General features: G+C 34.1%; 1 protein-coding gene across 8 annotated transcripts in view; it reads right to left on the bottom strand.

The window, feature by feature from the left end:
- Window positions 1-17,509, bottom strand: part of HACE1 (HECT domain and ankyrin repeat containing E3 ubiquitin protein ligase 1) — a 107,046-nt gene that overhangs the window by 9,638 nt on the left and 79,899 nt on the right. For all 8 annotated transcript variants that reach the window (XM_072738088.1, XM_072738087.1, XM_072738086.1 and 5 more), the window contains 5 exons: window positions 14,382-14,531; window positions 13,662-13,858; window positions 7,762-7,893; window positions 449-547; window positions 100-170 (listed from right to left, as the gene is read on the bottom strand). In XM_072738088.1, the coding sequence (XP_072594189.1) occupies window positions 100-170; window positions 449-547; window positions 7,762-7,893; window positions 13,662-13,858; window positions 14,382-14,531 (649 nt within the window). The remainder of the gene's footprint in view (window positions 1-99; window positions 171-448; window positions 548-7,761; window positions 7,894-13,661; window positions 13,859-14,381; window positions 14,532-17,509) is intronic.

Genomic DNA, 17,509 nt, shown 5'->3' on the forward strand with positions numbered 1-17,509 from the left:
AAACTGACAATTCAAAGTAATAATGCATTTTGGCTATTTAAGCCATTAAAACTGCAACACATTAATCTCCCTCCACATTAGCATAAAAGTACTTCTTACCTGCCAGTAACAAACTGCAAGAGAAGAACTCTCTCCTCTGGAGTAATGCCTTCCACAACTTCCCAGAACCACTAACAACAACAAAAGAAACTTAACTCATATTTCAGTGCAATTGTAGACTTGTTAATACCCGAGAATATGTAATATTCATAAAGCATATTTTATTCTATGAAACTCATTTATCAAAAATGCTTTCATACAAAGTTTTCAGATGCAATATTCCCAGGAGAAAAGTTTAGGGAAAAATTTTACTTTGTTAATTAATGTAGGTTTTCATCCAATAGTGCTGAAAAGCTTATAAAATTAAGTGGCAAACTTAACTTCATTCTAAGCTCTAGAGAGATTTTACCTGAATAACTGGATCTTCTCTTTCATAGCCACTTGTGTATTCTGTATTTCTTATCCAATCGCTCACATCAATTTCTGGCATGCCAGAAAGCAGTAGCTCCTTTGGGGAAGAGGTAAAGTATTTCATTAATCTTCATTGGGAGAAAAAAAAAATTACATTTAAATAGTAAATTTGCCTTAATTAGAAATTAATCCCATGTAAAACTGATTTATTTTTGTGATAGTTTCTGCATGTCATCAATAACAAGTACTCCATGGGAGAGAACTCTTCATAATGATAATCTCAAATATTGCTGAGATGTGGCAATGCCTTCACATTGATAAAATTCCATTAAAACATATGAGACAAATAAACATATGCAACAAGTTTTTACATTTGCAATAATTTTATGAATTTGTTAAATTCTAAAGAGACCATAGGCTCAACATAAAAGTGACAACAAAGACCTGAATAAGTCCTGGCTTAAGCAAAGGAAAAGATCATTGGAAAAGCTCTAATCACAAGGAAAAAGGAGCAATATAATAAAAACAGGTAATGTAATAAAAAGTGATTCAAAAAAAAAAAAAGAACATACTCAGGGCCTTGAAGAAATCTATTTTGGAATGATTTGGATCCTTTAAAGCCAACATTCTACAGGGTAAGAAAAAAAATGCATTTTCCTAATGACTTTTGGTAGTCACTTTACATGAAAATATCAAATAAATAAAAACAAAATTAAGAATGTCAAAAAATATTTACCATATGTTTTCCAAGAGGAAAGAGAACATGGAAGGAGCTTGTCCAGATGTCTCAATGAGCCCATACCACACAGTTGAATGTGTTTACATGGTCAAATAAGAGAATGAATATACACTACACTCAACTAAGTACTAACAAGCCAGAACAGCTAAGTTTGTTGTCACAGATGTAGATACAATGTGTTTAACTACTACAACAACTACTCATAACATACACCTGACTATTATAGAGGTGTGCTCGGAAGAAAATTAATGAAACCTAATAAGAAGTGAGATGTGAAAACTCTTGGGGGGTTTCTAAGATTTATTCAGAGTCTACAAGGTTCTCCCTTTTCCAACATATCTGAGTCTGGATTTTCTTCATAAAGTTCAAGCACACAACATATTTTAAGTGATTACATGCAACAGCAGATATGAGAACCTAGTTGCCTTCTATTAACCAGATATTAAGTAAACCTACAAAAATGTAAAACAATGTCACTCTTCCCGCTATTTTTACATTTTAGAAACGGCAATTTTCAATTTTTAAATGTTACCTATGTAAATATATAATGGTTTGTTATTTTTATGTTAAGAAAATATTTAACAGTTTTTTTAAGTTTCAAATACAGTAAATATCAGGTAATATAACCCACATAGATAAAAACTTTGTTGTAAGGATGTCCTAAAACCAAAAAGTTTGAGAATGGCTGGTCTAGGGTGTGTTCTGTTCCTTCTTTCCACAGTATTATAAAATACTTTTCCTAGATGGATATTCTGATTAGTCTCCATTTTAGCAATCCAAATACATTCTCCACCATTCTTTGCACTTTTCTGTACCCCAGGAGACCAATTCCTATAGACTGACTGGCTCTTCTTGCCTATCAGCTTTAGGCTGGGCTCCATCACTGGGAAACAGGCAGGCCTATGGAGGTGAGGATATTTTTTATTTCCACCTTGCCTCAGCACATCTTTGCAGTAACCATGTATCCTCAACCACGGCATCCTCAACCACGGCTACTACCAGGATGCCCCTCATTGGTGCGTCAGGCTCTCAGAGGGTCCTCGCAATACAATAGGAAGGCCCCTACTTTTATCCACAATTTCGCTTTCTGTGGTCTCAGTTACCACAGTCAACTGTGGTCCAGAAGCAGGTGATCCTCCTTCTAACATACTGTCAGAAAGTCAATAGTAGCCTACTGCTAAGTCATGATGCCTACATCATTCACCTCACTTCATCTCATCACATAGACATTTTATCTGACATCATCACAAGAACTAAAGTAAGTACCACATAACAAGACATTTTGAGAGAGACCACATTCATGTAACTTTTAGTATAGTATATTGTTATATTATTGTTGTTATAAATATTATTAATTATATTACTATTAGTTGTTAATCTCTTACTATGCCTAATTTATAAATTAAACTTTACCCTAAGTATGTATATTTAGGAAAAAACATAGTATATACAAGATTCGGTCCTATCCGTGGTTCCAGGCATCCACTGGGGGTGTTGGAACAGATTCCCTCTTGATAAGGTGGGATTAATGTAATTTCTCCACCTGTCTCTTCAATTCTAGGGATGATAAAGCTTTCCACTGTTGCTAGTCTCTGGATGTCTCCCCATACTCTTGTGATTCTTAACACCGTCACACTTCTGTAATAGCCCCTTTGTTAAGTTTCTATTTGAACCATCTGGGGAAATTCTGTTCCCTGGCAAGACCCTGATACAGATCTGCCAAAAGGGAGTGGGGATGAATTTTACATATTTCTTATAAGCCATGAGAGTTTAGTCCTCTTCCCTTCTAGACTGAATATAAGCTTTTAATAATATTAAGTATGCTTTCATTATTAATAATTGTGATTCAAAATGACTGAGACTATATTCTCTCAGGAAAGTTGAAGCATTTCATTAATATATTATTATGACTTTTGTGAAGAGGATGAAAGATCTTTATTATCCCACTTAACACCTGGGCAAAAAAAGTTATTACAGTGATTAAAAACAAGTAGATGAAATGGAAATTCCACAATAAAAAGAACATACAGCAAGAAGATTTCAAGTCTAATCAATAATTTCGTTTTAAAAAATATGACAAAATAAATGAATTTGTCTACTGGAAATGGGTATAACATACATATCCTATATGAATGGCCAGAGATGGAGTCATGCAAATATTCATAGCCATTAGCTTACCTAGAATTCATATGGCTCAATGTGTTAATATTCTGGTACCACACATTTACTGTAGATGTCTATGCCAACTTTTTAAAAGGTTTCCTATCCCAGTCTAGCATAGCCCTTTCCTAGGAAAGACATAAAGTCATCCAGGTCCCATTTATAACTCATGCTTTTGAAAGACAGTTTGACATATTGATGAAGACAGAGTGGACTCTAGGTCACAGACCATGGGTTCCCAGTGTGGCGCTAACACATACTGTATGAATAGAAGGAAGTTCTGTACCTTCTTTGGATTGGTTTTCCTCATCTATAAAATGGGAATAATAATACTTATGTCAGAGGTCTGTTGTGGAAATTTTTTTTATTTTTTTATTTTTAATTTTTTTTTGTTGTGGAAATTTTAAAAGTTAATACATATGAAGTGCCTGGCAAATACTACGTTTTTATTTATTTATTTTTATTAATTTTATTTTTTAAAAGATTTTATTTATTCATGAGAGATACAGAGAGAGAGAGGCAGAGACACAGGCAAAGGGAGAAGCAGGCTCCATGCAGGGAGCCCAATGTGGGACTCGATCCTGGGACTCCAGGATCACATCCCAGGCCGAAGGCAGGCACTAAACCGCTGAGCCACCCGGGCTGCCCAAATACTATTTTTTTTTTTTTTTGACAATGTATATAAAAGGTTCTTTTATTTTTTATTTATTTTTATTTATTTTTATTTTTTTTATAATAAATTTATTTTGTATTGGTGTTCAATTTACCAACATACAGAATTACATCCAGTGCTCATCCGTCAAGTGCCCCCCCTCAGTGCCCGTCACCCATTCACCCCCACCCCCCCGCCCTCCTCCCCTTCCACCACCCCTAGTTCGTTTCCCAGAGTTAGGAGTCTTTATGTTCTGTCTCCCTTTCTGATATTTCCCACACATTTCTTCTCCCTTCCCTTATATTCCTTTCACTATTATTTATATTCCCCAAATGAATGAGAACATACAATGTTTGTCCTTCTCCGACTGACTTACTTCACTCAGCATAATACCCTCCAGTTCCATCCTATGTTTTTAATAATAATTTTCATCACTGCATAAATCAGGATCATGCTGACAACACTGCTCTTCCCAAATAATCCCTCCATCTGAAATCAGCTCAACATAGTAAAGCCAGAGTCTAAGACAGATGAAGAATCCTGACTTTACTTCTATATACAATCACAATTGAAAACTTAACAATAGCAGACCTACATATGAAAGATAAAGGAATAAAGCTTTTAGAAGAAAATAAGGGAAAACAACTTCATGACCCTGGAATAAGAAACAGGTTCTTAAACATAAAAAAAGAACCAAAAAAGCTCCATCCATTAAAAAAAAAAAAAAAGAAAAGAAAAAGCAAGCGATAAATGTTGAACTGTGTTAAAACTAAAAACTTCTATTCACTAAAAGACACCAGAGTACAAGATATTCACAATATAGATAACAAAGACTCCTATAAAGAATCTTATAAATCAGTAACACAAAACCAGAAAACCATAGAAGAATGTACAAATTACTTCAGCAAACACTTAAAAAAAAAAAAAAAAACAGCATACCAGTGGCCAATGAACACATAAATGCACTCAAATTCATTGGTCACTGGGACACGAACCACAAAAATGGTAAAAGTGAAAAAGACAGAAAGTATCAAGTGTTACTGAAGATATGGAATACCCAGAACTCTCATACTTATTGGTGGGAATGTAACCTGACACATCACTTGAGCTATTTGCAAATATCTACTATAATAGAATAAATGCACACCTTATGTCCCAGTAATTCCATTTCAAAAATGTATACATATATCCTCCTAAAGGCATGTACTAGAATGTTTGAAATAGTATTTCAAATAACCCAAAGCTGAAAAATACCCGCCAAATGTTCAATCAAGAGTAGAACAGACTTCTACACACACACACACACACACACACACAATGAAATCCTAGAATGCAATAAAAATGAACAAATTACAACTTCATGCAACAATACGCACAGTTTTCACAAAAGGTTGAACTAAAGAAGTCAGATATATTCTAGGTTATTATTCCATTTACATTAAGTTAAAAAACCAGAAACCTAATCTAAGATATTATTAGAAGCCAGAATGGGGCACCGAGGTGGCTCAGTTGGTTAAGCATTAAACTCGGATCAGGGTCCTGAGATGGAGCCCCGCATTGGGCGCAGTGCTCAGCAGGGAGTCAGCTGGAGATTCTTTCTCTCCCTCTGCCTCCACCTCTCTCCCTACTCATGCTCTCTCTAAAATATAAACAAAATCTTTAAAAAACAAATATAAGACTGATGAATCACTGAACTCTACCTCTGAAACTAACAATACACCATATGTTAATTAATTGAATTTAAATAAATTTAAAAAATAATAATGTTAATGGGAAAAAAAGGTCAGAAGAGTGGTTCCCCAAGAAGAGGGATAGCGATGAGGAGGACAGGATTGGACATCTGGGGTGCTAGGATTTTTGTTTCTTGATCTGGGTGATTTTATGGTTGCCTTCAGTTTGTAAAAATTCATCAAACTTTTCTGATGTGTATACTTTTCTCTACATACACTGTAAATCAATAATAAGTTTCGTAAAATTTAGAAGTATCAGTAAATTAGGAGGCAAAGTTTTCGTCAATTATTTACATTGTTGCTATTTGTTTTATATACAGGTCCAGAAAATGATGTAAAATTCTGTTCTGAACTTTACAAGGCGAATTTAGTAAGTACAGTACAGAAAAAGTCATTTCAGTCATGTTTAATAATAGTTCCTAAATATTCCTCCATTTCTAAATGCTAAAAGTAACTTATTGCTATGCAAAAACTAGACCAGTCTATATACTAAACAAAACCATTAATCTTAAACCTAAAAATGCAAACAAAAAACCCCCCTCAAAACTGACATTTAATGAAACTGAGTCACAATGGGCTTCAAAATTAACTAATAAATTCCATTCAGTACTATACTAAGATATACTATGAGTGATAAACTAAAAATACTGGCACATATGTAAAATTAAAAGGTATAAATCAATGTACTTATTCATACAGTAAAGTGAAAGGCATAGGGTAAAACTACTTTATGGGAATAATAAAAAACAAAGGATACTTTTCTGTTGCTCTAAAATTTACTATTCCAAATTATAATTTTTAAATAAAAAATAGCTATATTCTATTCAAAATACATTTTAGTAAGGAGTTAGACAACTCAAAGAGTCTGAAAATAATTTATTATCAATAATGAGAGAAAAAGGATATGAGGGAAAATACAAACATAAATCATATAAAATTAGAAATCCTGTTAGGTCACAGTAAAAAGCAAGCAAATTAAAAGAGCAATACAAACATTAGAAACTGGAGGCGGGCAAAGAGAGGACTCCATATAGATTTAAAATGGAAAATGATAAAATGATATATATGGTAAAATAAGAAGCTAGAGAAATTAAACGAATACAATAAAAACTAATTCTTCTATTCAGAATGATTAAGAAGTTATCATTATTTTATACCTCATATGATCTAATAAAAAAATTCCTACGAGTTCATTTTTGCTTGAACTCTGACCCCATGAAGTCAAAATCCATGCGTAACATCTGAAGTCCCCTAAAACTTAACTGTTAATAGCCTGCTGTTGACCAGAGGCCTTACTGATAACATAAACTATAAATATATATTTTGTTATTTGTATTACATTTCATATTCTTAGAATAAGTAAACTAGAAAAAGAAAATAGTATTAAGAAAATCAAAAGGAAGGGGCATCTGGGAGCCTTAGTCTGTTGAGTGTCCGACTCTTCATTTGGCTTAGGTCATGATCTCAAGATTGTGAGATGGAACCTCACACATGTTCGGCGCCAAGTCTGTAAGATTGTTTCCCCTCTTCCTTCTCCCTCCCACTCTGCTCCTTCCCAACTCATGCATTCTCTTTCTCTCTCTCTCAAGGAAATAAATAAAATCTTTAAAAAGTAAAGAAAATCAAAAGGAAGAAAAAGAAGCTATAGCATTATACTATAAAACATCCACGTTTAAGTTTGAATCCACACAGTTCAAACATATGCTGTTCAAGGGTGAACTGTAATATGAATATTGCTTTTGAGAAGACTGGCCTTCAACATCTCCCATGTAAAATACTTTTATATGTGTTTCATCTTTGTTTATCACCACCTCACCCCACTTCACACTAAGGAATTGTTACTCTGGTTATCAAGCTTAAGAGAACCACATTCACAAATCTTGTAACAAGTCTCTAAACATAAACATTAGACTATAATGTCTTATCATATATGATTTCATTCATCATAGTACTCCAAAATTATTTCTAAATTATAGCAACTGGAGTCTTGTATTGTTTTGCAACCACAGAGAACTGATGTTTTTCCTTACCAATTCATATTCATCAAAAAGTTGTATGAGGGAAGGCGGAATGAACATATGAAAACCCTGTAAAAAAGCATTGATCTGAGGTTGAATGGCTCTTGTCATTCGAAGTTCAGTAACAAGCTGGACATACTCCGCCTATTAAGAAAAAAAAAAGTGAGGATTTTTTTTTTTCAATTTCACATACATAAAGATACTGTTGATACAATCATTTCTCATTGAAGAGGTGAAGGTTTGGAATTAATTTGGTACCATTATTCATAAACCACAGTAAACCCATAATCTACCAATAGCTACACTACTTAGGCCAAAATCCTAGGAATCAATCACCCATGATTTTTCTCATATGCTGTATCAGTGAGTGCTATTAGAACTACCTCCAAAAAACATTCTCAATCTCACCACCTCCACTTCTAGCACCTTGGTCCAAGCCATCATCTTCACCTGGATTACTATAACATGTGGTATCTGTTTCCATTTTTCCCTCTATACAGCTTCTTCCATAACACCAAGTGATTTTTAAAAATATATAAGTAATGTTTTATATATAATTCAGATCACATTACTCCTCAAAACACTACGAGGGGCACCTGGGTGGCTCAGTCGGTTCAGTCCCCTCTCTCCCTCCCTAAAACAAACAAAAACCCTATAGTGACTTGAGTAAAATTCAAATCACATTCCTAGCCTATAAGGCCTTAAATGATCCAACCTCTGCTTTGCTCTCTCATCTCATTCCTTTTCATTCTCCCCCTGGTTCATTCTCTCTACTCCCCAAACATAAGCTTGTTCAGACCTCAGTGTCTATACTTCCTGGTGCCTCTGACTGAAATATCTCATTAGAATATAATCTTTCTGCAGGCAGGGGCTCTGTTTTGTTTACCAGTATATATTCCCAGCTCCTAAAAAAGTGGCTGTCACTTTGTAAATGTTCAACAAATATCTGAGGGAATGCACACATTCAACTAGTGCATGTAATATATACTCAGAACTTGATAACATGGGTGGTTTAACCATACTCGATTTGATTCTGAATTAAGGTAAATTATTTTTACACATTTCATTTTAAAATACATCCCCCCAAAAACAAACAAACAAAAAATACAGCATTCCTGAAAACAGTGTCACTTAAAATTTAACTGGAAATAAAGAATGTATTTTGGCTCAGACAAGGATCAATTACCATACCTATCAGTCAATTCTATCAATTGTTATAACTTTATAATTATATCTAAGTGAAACTTTGTGACTTAAAAGCAATATACCATACATAGTTCTCACCAAAGCAAGCCTGTTTTAGGCTCCTTCTTTTATTTATTTGGCACTAATCTGATGCTCTGTCCAACCCCACTCCCCAAACATACTCCAGGGGGGAAAGGAAAACCACAACCACTGAGCTAGCAAATTATATATAACCGCTGGCTATGGATTCTCCATACATGTCAAAGCTACAGAAGTGTCATGGTAGATTCCCCACAGTTCTCCCCAAGCCCCATGTGGCCCCTGGTGCAATCTAGCACAGGAAAAGCTGTCATCTCTGCTATTCAGTCTACTCCCACTCCCAAATCCCATGCCCTACCATCCAAAAGCTTTTCTTTACTGCACAGGAATTAATCAGTTACTACATTTAGGTCGTTACTAGAGAGAGGGAGACAAAATTGTGTGCCAATCAAACAGAAACATAAACTAGATTTTTCAGGTCCCATCCAGGAAATAATATATATAGCACTGTTCAAATTATAACCAGCAGTGATTTCAACATTAGCACATCATTACCTTTTAGTTTATGTCTGCTCTAACTAAACTGACTACACTACAATTTTTCTGCTCCATTCATTCATTAATGTTTAAGGCGCTAGTGAGACCCCCTTTTCCCTTAACAAGAGTAGCTTTTTTCCAGAAGGATTTGTTCTTAGAATCTTATGGTGCTATTCAATAATTATTGTTTAAGACCTTAAATCATGAAGCATAAAAGTAAAAGATTTGTGGGATGCCTGTGTGGCTCAGTCAGTTAAGTGTCTGACTCTTGACTTTGGCTCAGGTCATGATATCAGGGTGTGAGATGGAGCTCCATGCCTGGCTCCACATTGGGCATAAAGACTGCTTAAGATTCTCTCTCCTTCTGCCTCTACCGTCCCCTTCCCTTCCCCTAACCCCACACATGTGCACAAGCACTTTCTCTCTCAAAAATAAAAGATTTGTGAATTGCTCAAGATACTTTACCTATTTTAATTTGCCACCGCATTTCGTATTTATCAGAATAGTACACATTCTGTTTTCAATAAATTAATTCCTATTATTTCCTCACACATTTTTTCAAAAATTAATTTCCACGAGTATACTAATCATTCCTGACATGTTTCCTTCTATTCTAATATAAAATATTATTCTAATATTCTAAATATTTTCAACATTTATTTCTGTAACTTTGACCCATAGTTATTGCATATCAATTTGTGGAAATGAGCACCTTCAAATACTAGTTTCCATGTTAAATTAATTTAAATGTGGATGAATCTTGGTCTAAATTATTTCTCAGAAAAATAATTAAATCCTAACCACCACAAATCCTACTGAGATATTTAGTAAAATAAAGTTTTCCATAAAGCTGAAAGATAACTGTGAAGAAAGACGAAAATACAAATCCAACTGAGCTACAATGTTCTCCTCCTTCCTTAAACATTACACATCCTCAAATGGAACATAAATTAACACTTTCTTGATGATACAATATTACTATGAACATCCGCTATTATTACACACTAACAGTATGACAATTCATACTGTGCAGAAATATGCTGGCTACATTCCCACTACCTATGAATCCAAGTGACTCGCCTCCCCACACTTTAAGCTCCTGCATAACTACATCAAATATCTTACATGCTTCAATAAGGAAACAGATGACAATCAGTTCACAAAGGAAACAGATGACAATCAGTTCACATAGAGTTGCACAATTAAACCTAAGCTATCATTTTCTTTCAAGTTATTATAAAAGATTGATATAACTTGGGGACAGGGGATCTCTTTTTATCCCTAACAGATGGCATATCCTAGGAGTCATATTTGCTCCCACCTGAGATATATGGTCTATTCTTTGAAGGCATAAAATAGTACCAAATGCCAAAGAATTAAATTGAAGAATTAATCATATTAAAGAATCTTAATACTTTTACTAGTGAAGTATATTAATACATAGAAAGCTTTCAATTGGAAAGCCTCAGCATGGAAACAACAGCAACAAAAAAGAGCCTTAGCAACTTTTTTCTGGCTTAACTCTGACTCTGGTAACTGATATAAAATAGATAAGCAAAAAAGAAACTGTTAAGCGAAAAACATAACACTGAGATTAGGAAGACTGAACTTGTGGACATTATGTTCCAGTAAAATTATATGTCCATATTTATAGAAACATTTTGTTTTAATAATCTCCTAGTCTTCTGCATATGTGGAATAAATAATAATCAATTCTCAGAAATATTCCTTAAAATTTTAACTTCTTTTCAGGCTTTGAACCTAAATTATGTCTTCTGAGGAATGGCAGTGATGTTGAAAATAAAAGCATTTTTTTTTTTACATTTTATTTATTTATTTATTTGACAGAGAGAGAGAGAGAGAGAGAGAGAGCACGCAAGCAGGGGGAGCAGCAGGCAGAGGCAGAAGGAGAAGCGGGCTCTCAGCTGAGCAGAAAGCCTGATGCGAGGCTCAACTCCAGGGCCCTGAGATCATGACCTAAGCCGAAGGCAGACACTTAATGAACTGAGCCACCCAAGTGCCCTGAAAATAAACACATTTTTAAGCTGTTTTTTTCCCTGAAAATCTTGTTTTTTGAAAGACAGCTAAATAAACCATATTTACTTAAATAAGTTAACTTTTACTAGTGAAAACAAGATGTTCTTTTTTTCCCTCCTCTAAGCAGAGGAAAAAATTGGGCCACATTTGTAGAACAGTTTGGAATAGTTATTTTTTTTAATAATTAACAGTTTAAATGGCATTACTGTTGGCATAATTCAATTAACTGTTTGAATATATATCCTTTAGTGATAAAAGCTTCTTTCTTCAGTTTATCTACTTATTACTGCTCTAGTATGTAAGAGTTCTCAGTGAAAATTTCTCTACTGAGAACTCCAAAGGATAACCAGATTTCTTTTGTAGGAATAAGCAGATATGTCAAAAAAAGGCAAGAAATTATCTCATTTTCTCCATCCCCCCTGCCATTGTCCTATGAAATCCTCATGCATCCCCACATCAATACCAAAACCACCTATCAGTTGCCCTGACTCCAGTACTGACCCACTTCAATTCATTCTTGACACTCTAAGCACAGTTTGTTTTTGTGTGTTTTTAAGAAACGGAATCCATTGATGAAACTTGCCTCTATAATGTCTGCAATCATTCCTATAGTCTTCAGAATAATTTTCAAATTCTTTATTGTGGATGCAGTCTTTCAGAATTTGGCCCCTGACTACTCCCCTCATCTTTTACCACTCATTTATTTTGCAATCCAAGCTAAGATCTACAACTCTTAAATACCTGTGGTTCCCTGAACACATCATGCTCTGTCATCCTTAACTTCCTATAAGCCCAGAACATTTCTGTTTCCCCCCCCTTACTCCTATTTGGCTATTTAATGCTTCTCCTCTATAATTCAACTCCCATGCCATCTCCTCTATTCCCTGAAATCCTGTCTTATCCCACCCCTATTTCTTTCTCTCCCAGGCAGAATGAACTTGATTCACTGTAAAAATGTTATTAGCACTTAAAACTCATGTAGCTTACTCTTCAGTTCTAGGAGACAGCACTGAAGTTGTAAGAAAACCTGTCACTTCTAACTCAAATTTTATGGTTCCATGATTCTAGCTTTTGGTCAAGAATAAAAAAGAGAAAGTGAAAAGTAAGGGCAAAACTTTTAAAGAAAGAAGAAAATACTATTTAAATGTAAATGTTCAGTTTCTGGTAATTCAGCCATTTTCAAAAGTGACACCAGAGTTTAGTTTTATTATTTTTTAAGATTTTTAAACAAATTGACAGATACAAAATTAAATTTAAAAGAGCATTATGTTTCAAATGTGGAACTGATATACATTCTTCTGCCTACAACATATGTATTTATTTAATGTACTCCTTTTTAAACAAAGGTATTTTCATCTATTCGGATGAAAATTTTCCCTGTATAATTTCCAAAGCCTTTCCATAAAATTTAGGAATAAATGACTCCCCCATGTGGAGATCAGCTTACACAGATTTTCTTGTACTAACAAGTTTGGCAACTCATTTACGCTTCATTATGCTTACAGATTTTGAAGTTGAGCTCCAAATGGGACATTATAACTTTATTCCTATAGAGACAAGGAAGTAAAAAGCTAGCCCTAAAGTAACAAAAAAGTTCATAAAAGAAATATATGTTAAAAAATAACAAAATCTCTAAAAAACATGGTTTGAAATTTTTATTTGTAACTGAATATGTTAAAAATCTTAAAGCAAGCAATCAATTTAAGATGCAGGTTATTTTTCTAAAGACTTTTTATTTAAAAAATTAATCAAGTTGCTTATTGAGTAAGCATTAAATGTTTAAACATCACGAATGTGATGATCTTGATGTAAACTTCTATCTCTAGTCAATTTTTTCAAAAAAGAGATGCCCAATTTACATATCCAATGAATTGTGCTCTAAGGCTGTTTCAGGAACTGCCTCAGCTATCTAACACAATAGTAAAATGATCCTTCCTAACTCAAAGTTTGATATTTGATGGTTTAGTTAATTTAAATATTTTATCTATTATAAAATGTTATGAAACTCTTTTAACAGCAAAGTTTTTCTAGCTAATGTCAGGAGGCTAGAGTAATCAGCAAACTATCAGGGCCAAGTTACAAACAATGGCTAAGATAAATATTTGAATACTCACTTTGTTATTTTGTGTCACAAGAATACTTCCACCCCCAGGTTTCAAAGGCACCTCTTCCATTGCTCCAAACACATCAGTTTCAACAGAAAAGGTTAGTTCTAGACCCAGATCACTAATGTCATTATCTAAAATCCACTGCAAATTTTTGGCATATTCTGGATCAATGGATGCCACATCTTGGTAATTTACAGGGATACCTAAAAATGCAAACATAGAGCAGTTAGAGTCTAAATGCTTCTGCCTTTCCTTGTTTAATGGTAAAATACTGCCCTCTACAGATATTCCATAAAACTGCAAAATATAATCCAATTCACAGCATGATTTAAAATGGAGGCTAATTACTGGATTTGGAAGTCTGTTAACTTTAAGTTTGTGGGTTTTTCCACATTTTTATAATATAATCTTTCTTTGAAATCGCTACACAGGAAAATTATCAGATCCTTCAAAAAGTGCCAATTCTCTTAAGTGTATTCATACTAAAATGCATCCTCAGCATAAACATATATACACTAAAATGATCAACAATTTTTTCAGCAAAAAAAGTAGATTTTTTTTTTTTACTCCCCCAGGCTCCCAAATGCCTTACATATACAGATAGCTCCCAAGTGAAATAAAAATTACCTCATCCAAAACACCACCACTTATCTACTTAGTTTTTCCTTAAGATTCTAAGAAAAACATTTTAAATAAATGCCTATGGAAATAACAGTAGAGCCATACCAAGAATGTGCTTATAGAACGATCTTGTGAAGTAAATGTTGACCAGCTGCCTGTGGTTCAAAGCTAATCCCAAGATCTGTCCAGCAAACCGGAAATAGTTCAAGTGATCAGGATTTACATAGGAATTGCTATTAGGCTGAAAAGTTGTTCCTATTAAAATAAATATGAAATAAATACGAAATAATTTATTCCAAGTGATCAGGATTTACATAGGAATTGCTATTAGGCTGAAAAGTTGTTCCTATTAAAATAAATATGAAATAAATATGAAATAATTTATTTCTAGGAATCCAGATGCAGAAGAAAGATCATTTTCAGTGCTGATAAATCAGTTCATATACAACTTCAGTAAAACCAGGGTTACATTATGTATAAACTTCCACCAGAATGTTCTTTGTGGAATACATGACAATGGAATTGTCAGAAGATAATCATTAATTCACACATACTTATCAGAGTAAATCTTTGCAGAGAAAATTTTAGAATACTTTTAACTGAAAGCAGTTGGAAGATGTGTCAGAGAGATCCTGGAAATAATATACTAAAAGATAACATACCTAACACATTTTCCTCAGCAGTATAGAAATACTAGGCTGTGAATTAGGGCAGGCATAGTTTCATTCATCTATACACACCCAGTGCAGCAGATTTTCACACTTTTTGCTCCTTATGGAATAGAGCACTAAAAAAGAATAACTAAAAATTTTAAACTACAACTGTTCTTAAGTGATGAACTTGATGCCTTTTACCAATCACCTAAATTCACAAGTCAACTGATTATTCCTCGCAACAAATAACTTTATTTTTTTAAAAGATTTTACTTATTTGAGAGAGAGAGAGGGTGAGAGAGCATGTGCAAGCAAGGGGAGGACAGAGGGAAAGGGAAAGAGAAAATCTCTAGCAGACTCTCCAGTGAGCCCAGAGGCCTACTTGGGCTTGATCTCACAACCCTGAGATCATGACCTGAGCGGAAACCGAGAGTTGGACACTTGAACAACTGAGCCACCCACTGGCAAAAGCAAGAGTTACCAATTACTGTCAAAACCTAGTATGATTCCACTTATATGGAAAAAGGTCTGGAAATAGATAGTGGTGATGGTTACACAACACTGCCAACATACTTAATGCTAGTGAATTTAAAATAGTAGTTTTATGTTCTATATTTTATGATGATGCAAACAAAAGTCTAAAAACAATCTAGTGCAGTGGAAAATCTAATACCAAGACCTCAACTTTAAAGAACTCTTTTTGTATTTTTCTGTAATGATCACTAACTGTGAACACAACTCTCATACATTCAACAAATATTTATTGAGCTTTTGCTATTTACTACTCTTCTAGGCACTTACACCCAACAAAAGAATAACTGCTTAATCTAATGAAATAGGATCCAAAGATAACATAAAATAAAGGAAAAGTGGAAAGTTTTGGAAAGTGAGATGTTTGGTCATTTGGTATATATATTTTGACAATAATTCACTTTGTGCGTTGCTGATCTTTGACTTTTCACTACTGGCACAAGACTACATTGCTGAGATCAGTTTACTTAGATCGAAGGTAAAAACTTAGAAGCTTATGGTTGATTGACTTAAAAGGGCCACATGAAGCTAGTCATTCACTGTCAAGTACCTTTTAAGAATCATTCCCAGTCATGCGAAAGACTGGGTATGAAAAGTCAAAGAAAAGTTTTGTTAGATGAAAAAAGACTTCAAGGACAAACATAACTATAATGCCAAAAATATAGTAATATAAGAATAGTCACAAATTTTGAATGCTAAGGCTAATAAAAATAGTGAGTGCTAAGGCTATCGAATCGATCAGCAAAGATCTTTGATAACTCAACCTTGTCCCCTAGGTCTGTGATTCCTTTGCTAAGTACTTTCTTGGAAATCTATGTTATTAAAAAGAACAGATAAGGAAAAGGAGAAATGAAAAAAAATAAAGAAGGAAACAAATGGGGGAAAAATCTATTTTTTTCCTGCAGTAATAGTTTAAAACTACTCAGGAAAGAAGTAATAGGTTTTTAACTTGAAAACTACTTAAAACAGAACACAAAGTTTGGGTTCTGTTTTAAGTTCAAAATAAATGTAACTATGACACAGCTATTTTCATTACCTCAGAAAAATCCCAGTGAGCAAGAAAATATCATTTTCCACACAATAATAGCTGCTAATAATTATTTCTGCTTTTAATGTGCCAGGCACCAGACTAAGCACTTTTTTTTTTAATTTTTTATTTATTTATGATAGTCACACACACACAGAGAGAGAGAGAGAGAGAGAGAGAGAGGCAGAGACACAGGCAGAGGGAGAAGCAGGCTCCATGCCCCAGGAGCCCGACGTGGGACTCAATCCCCGGTCTCCAGGATCACGCCCCAGGCCAAAGGCAGGCGCTAAACCACTGCGCCACCCAGGGATCCCGACTAAGCACTTTTTACGTAACAGCTAATTGATTTGTCTCTCACCACATTACAAAACATTCATTATCACCATTTTCAAATGGAAAAAATTGAGATCCTGAAAGGTTACATTTACTGGCCCAAGATAACAAGAGGAGCAGGGCAGGACTCACATCCAGGGTCAAAGGCTGAGATGCTACAGTAAGCATCTTAATTTAATTAGAAAGCAAGTTTTAAAGAAATTATTATAGACATGAGGACTATCCAAACATTTCCCATATTTTGGAATTTTTAATTGAAAATTTTAATGTAAGTCCCTTCATATCAACTAAACTTAAGAACAGGAACTATTTCACTGAGATTTTAATTTATGAATACTGTGACCCCAAAGAGAAGACTTACATGGCTTACAAAAAAGGACAAATCACAATCTTTATGATCTCTATGCTTCAATATATGCTCTGCTAATACAGTCATAGTAAGAGACATTACCTTGACTGAAGATTCCACACCAAATCTGTTTTTTTTCAGGTATGAAACTAAACAGACTCAGAATAAGGGACTATAAAGAAATGAAATAAATCTAAAATATAATGCTCTAATGCTAAATCTTTCTTCAAAGATCAGGCCTAACTAAACTCAGCACCTCCTCAAACTTGTCATAAAAACAACCAAGACACCAAATTCACCTCAGAGCAAATAATCAGAAGTTACAGAATTAAAACAGATA

This window comes from Vulpes vulpes, chromosome 1, assembly GCF_048418805.1.
Source record: "Vulpes vulpes isolate BD-2025 chromosome 1, VulVul3, whole genome shotgun sequence".
Taxonomy (NCBI): domain Eukaryota; kingdom Metazoa; phylum Chordata; class Mammalia; order Carnivora; family Canidae; genus Vulpes; species Vulpes vulpes.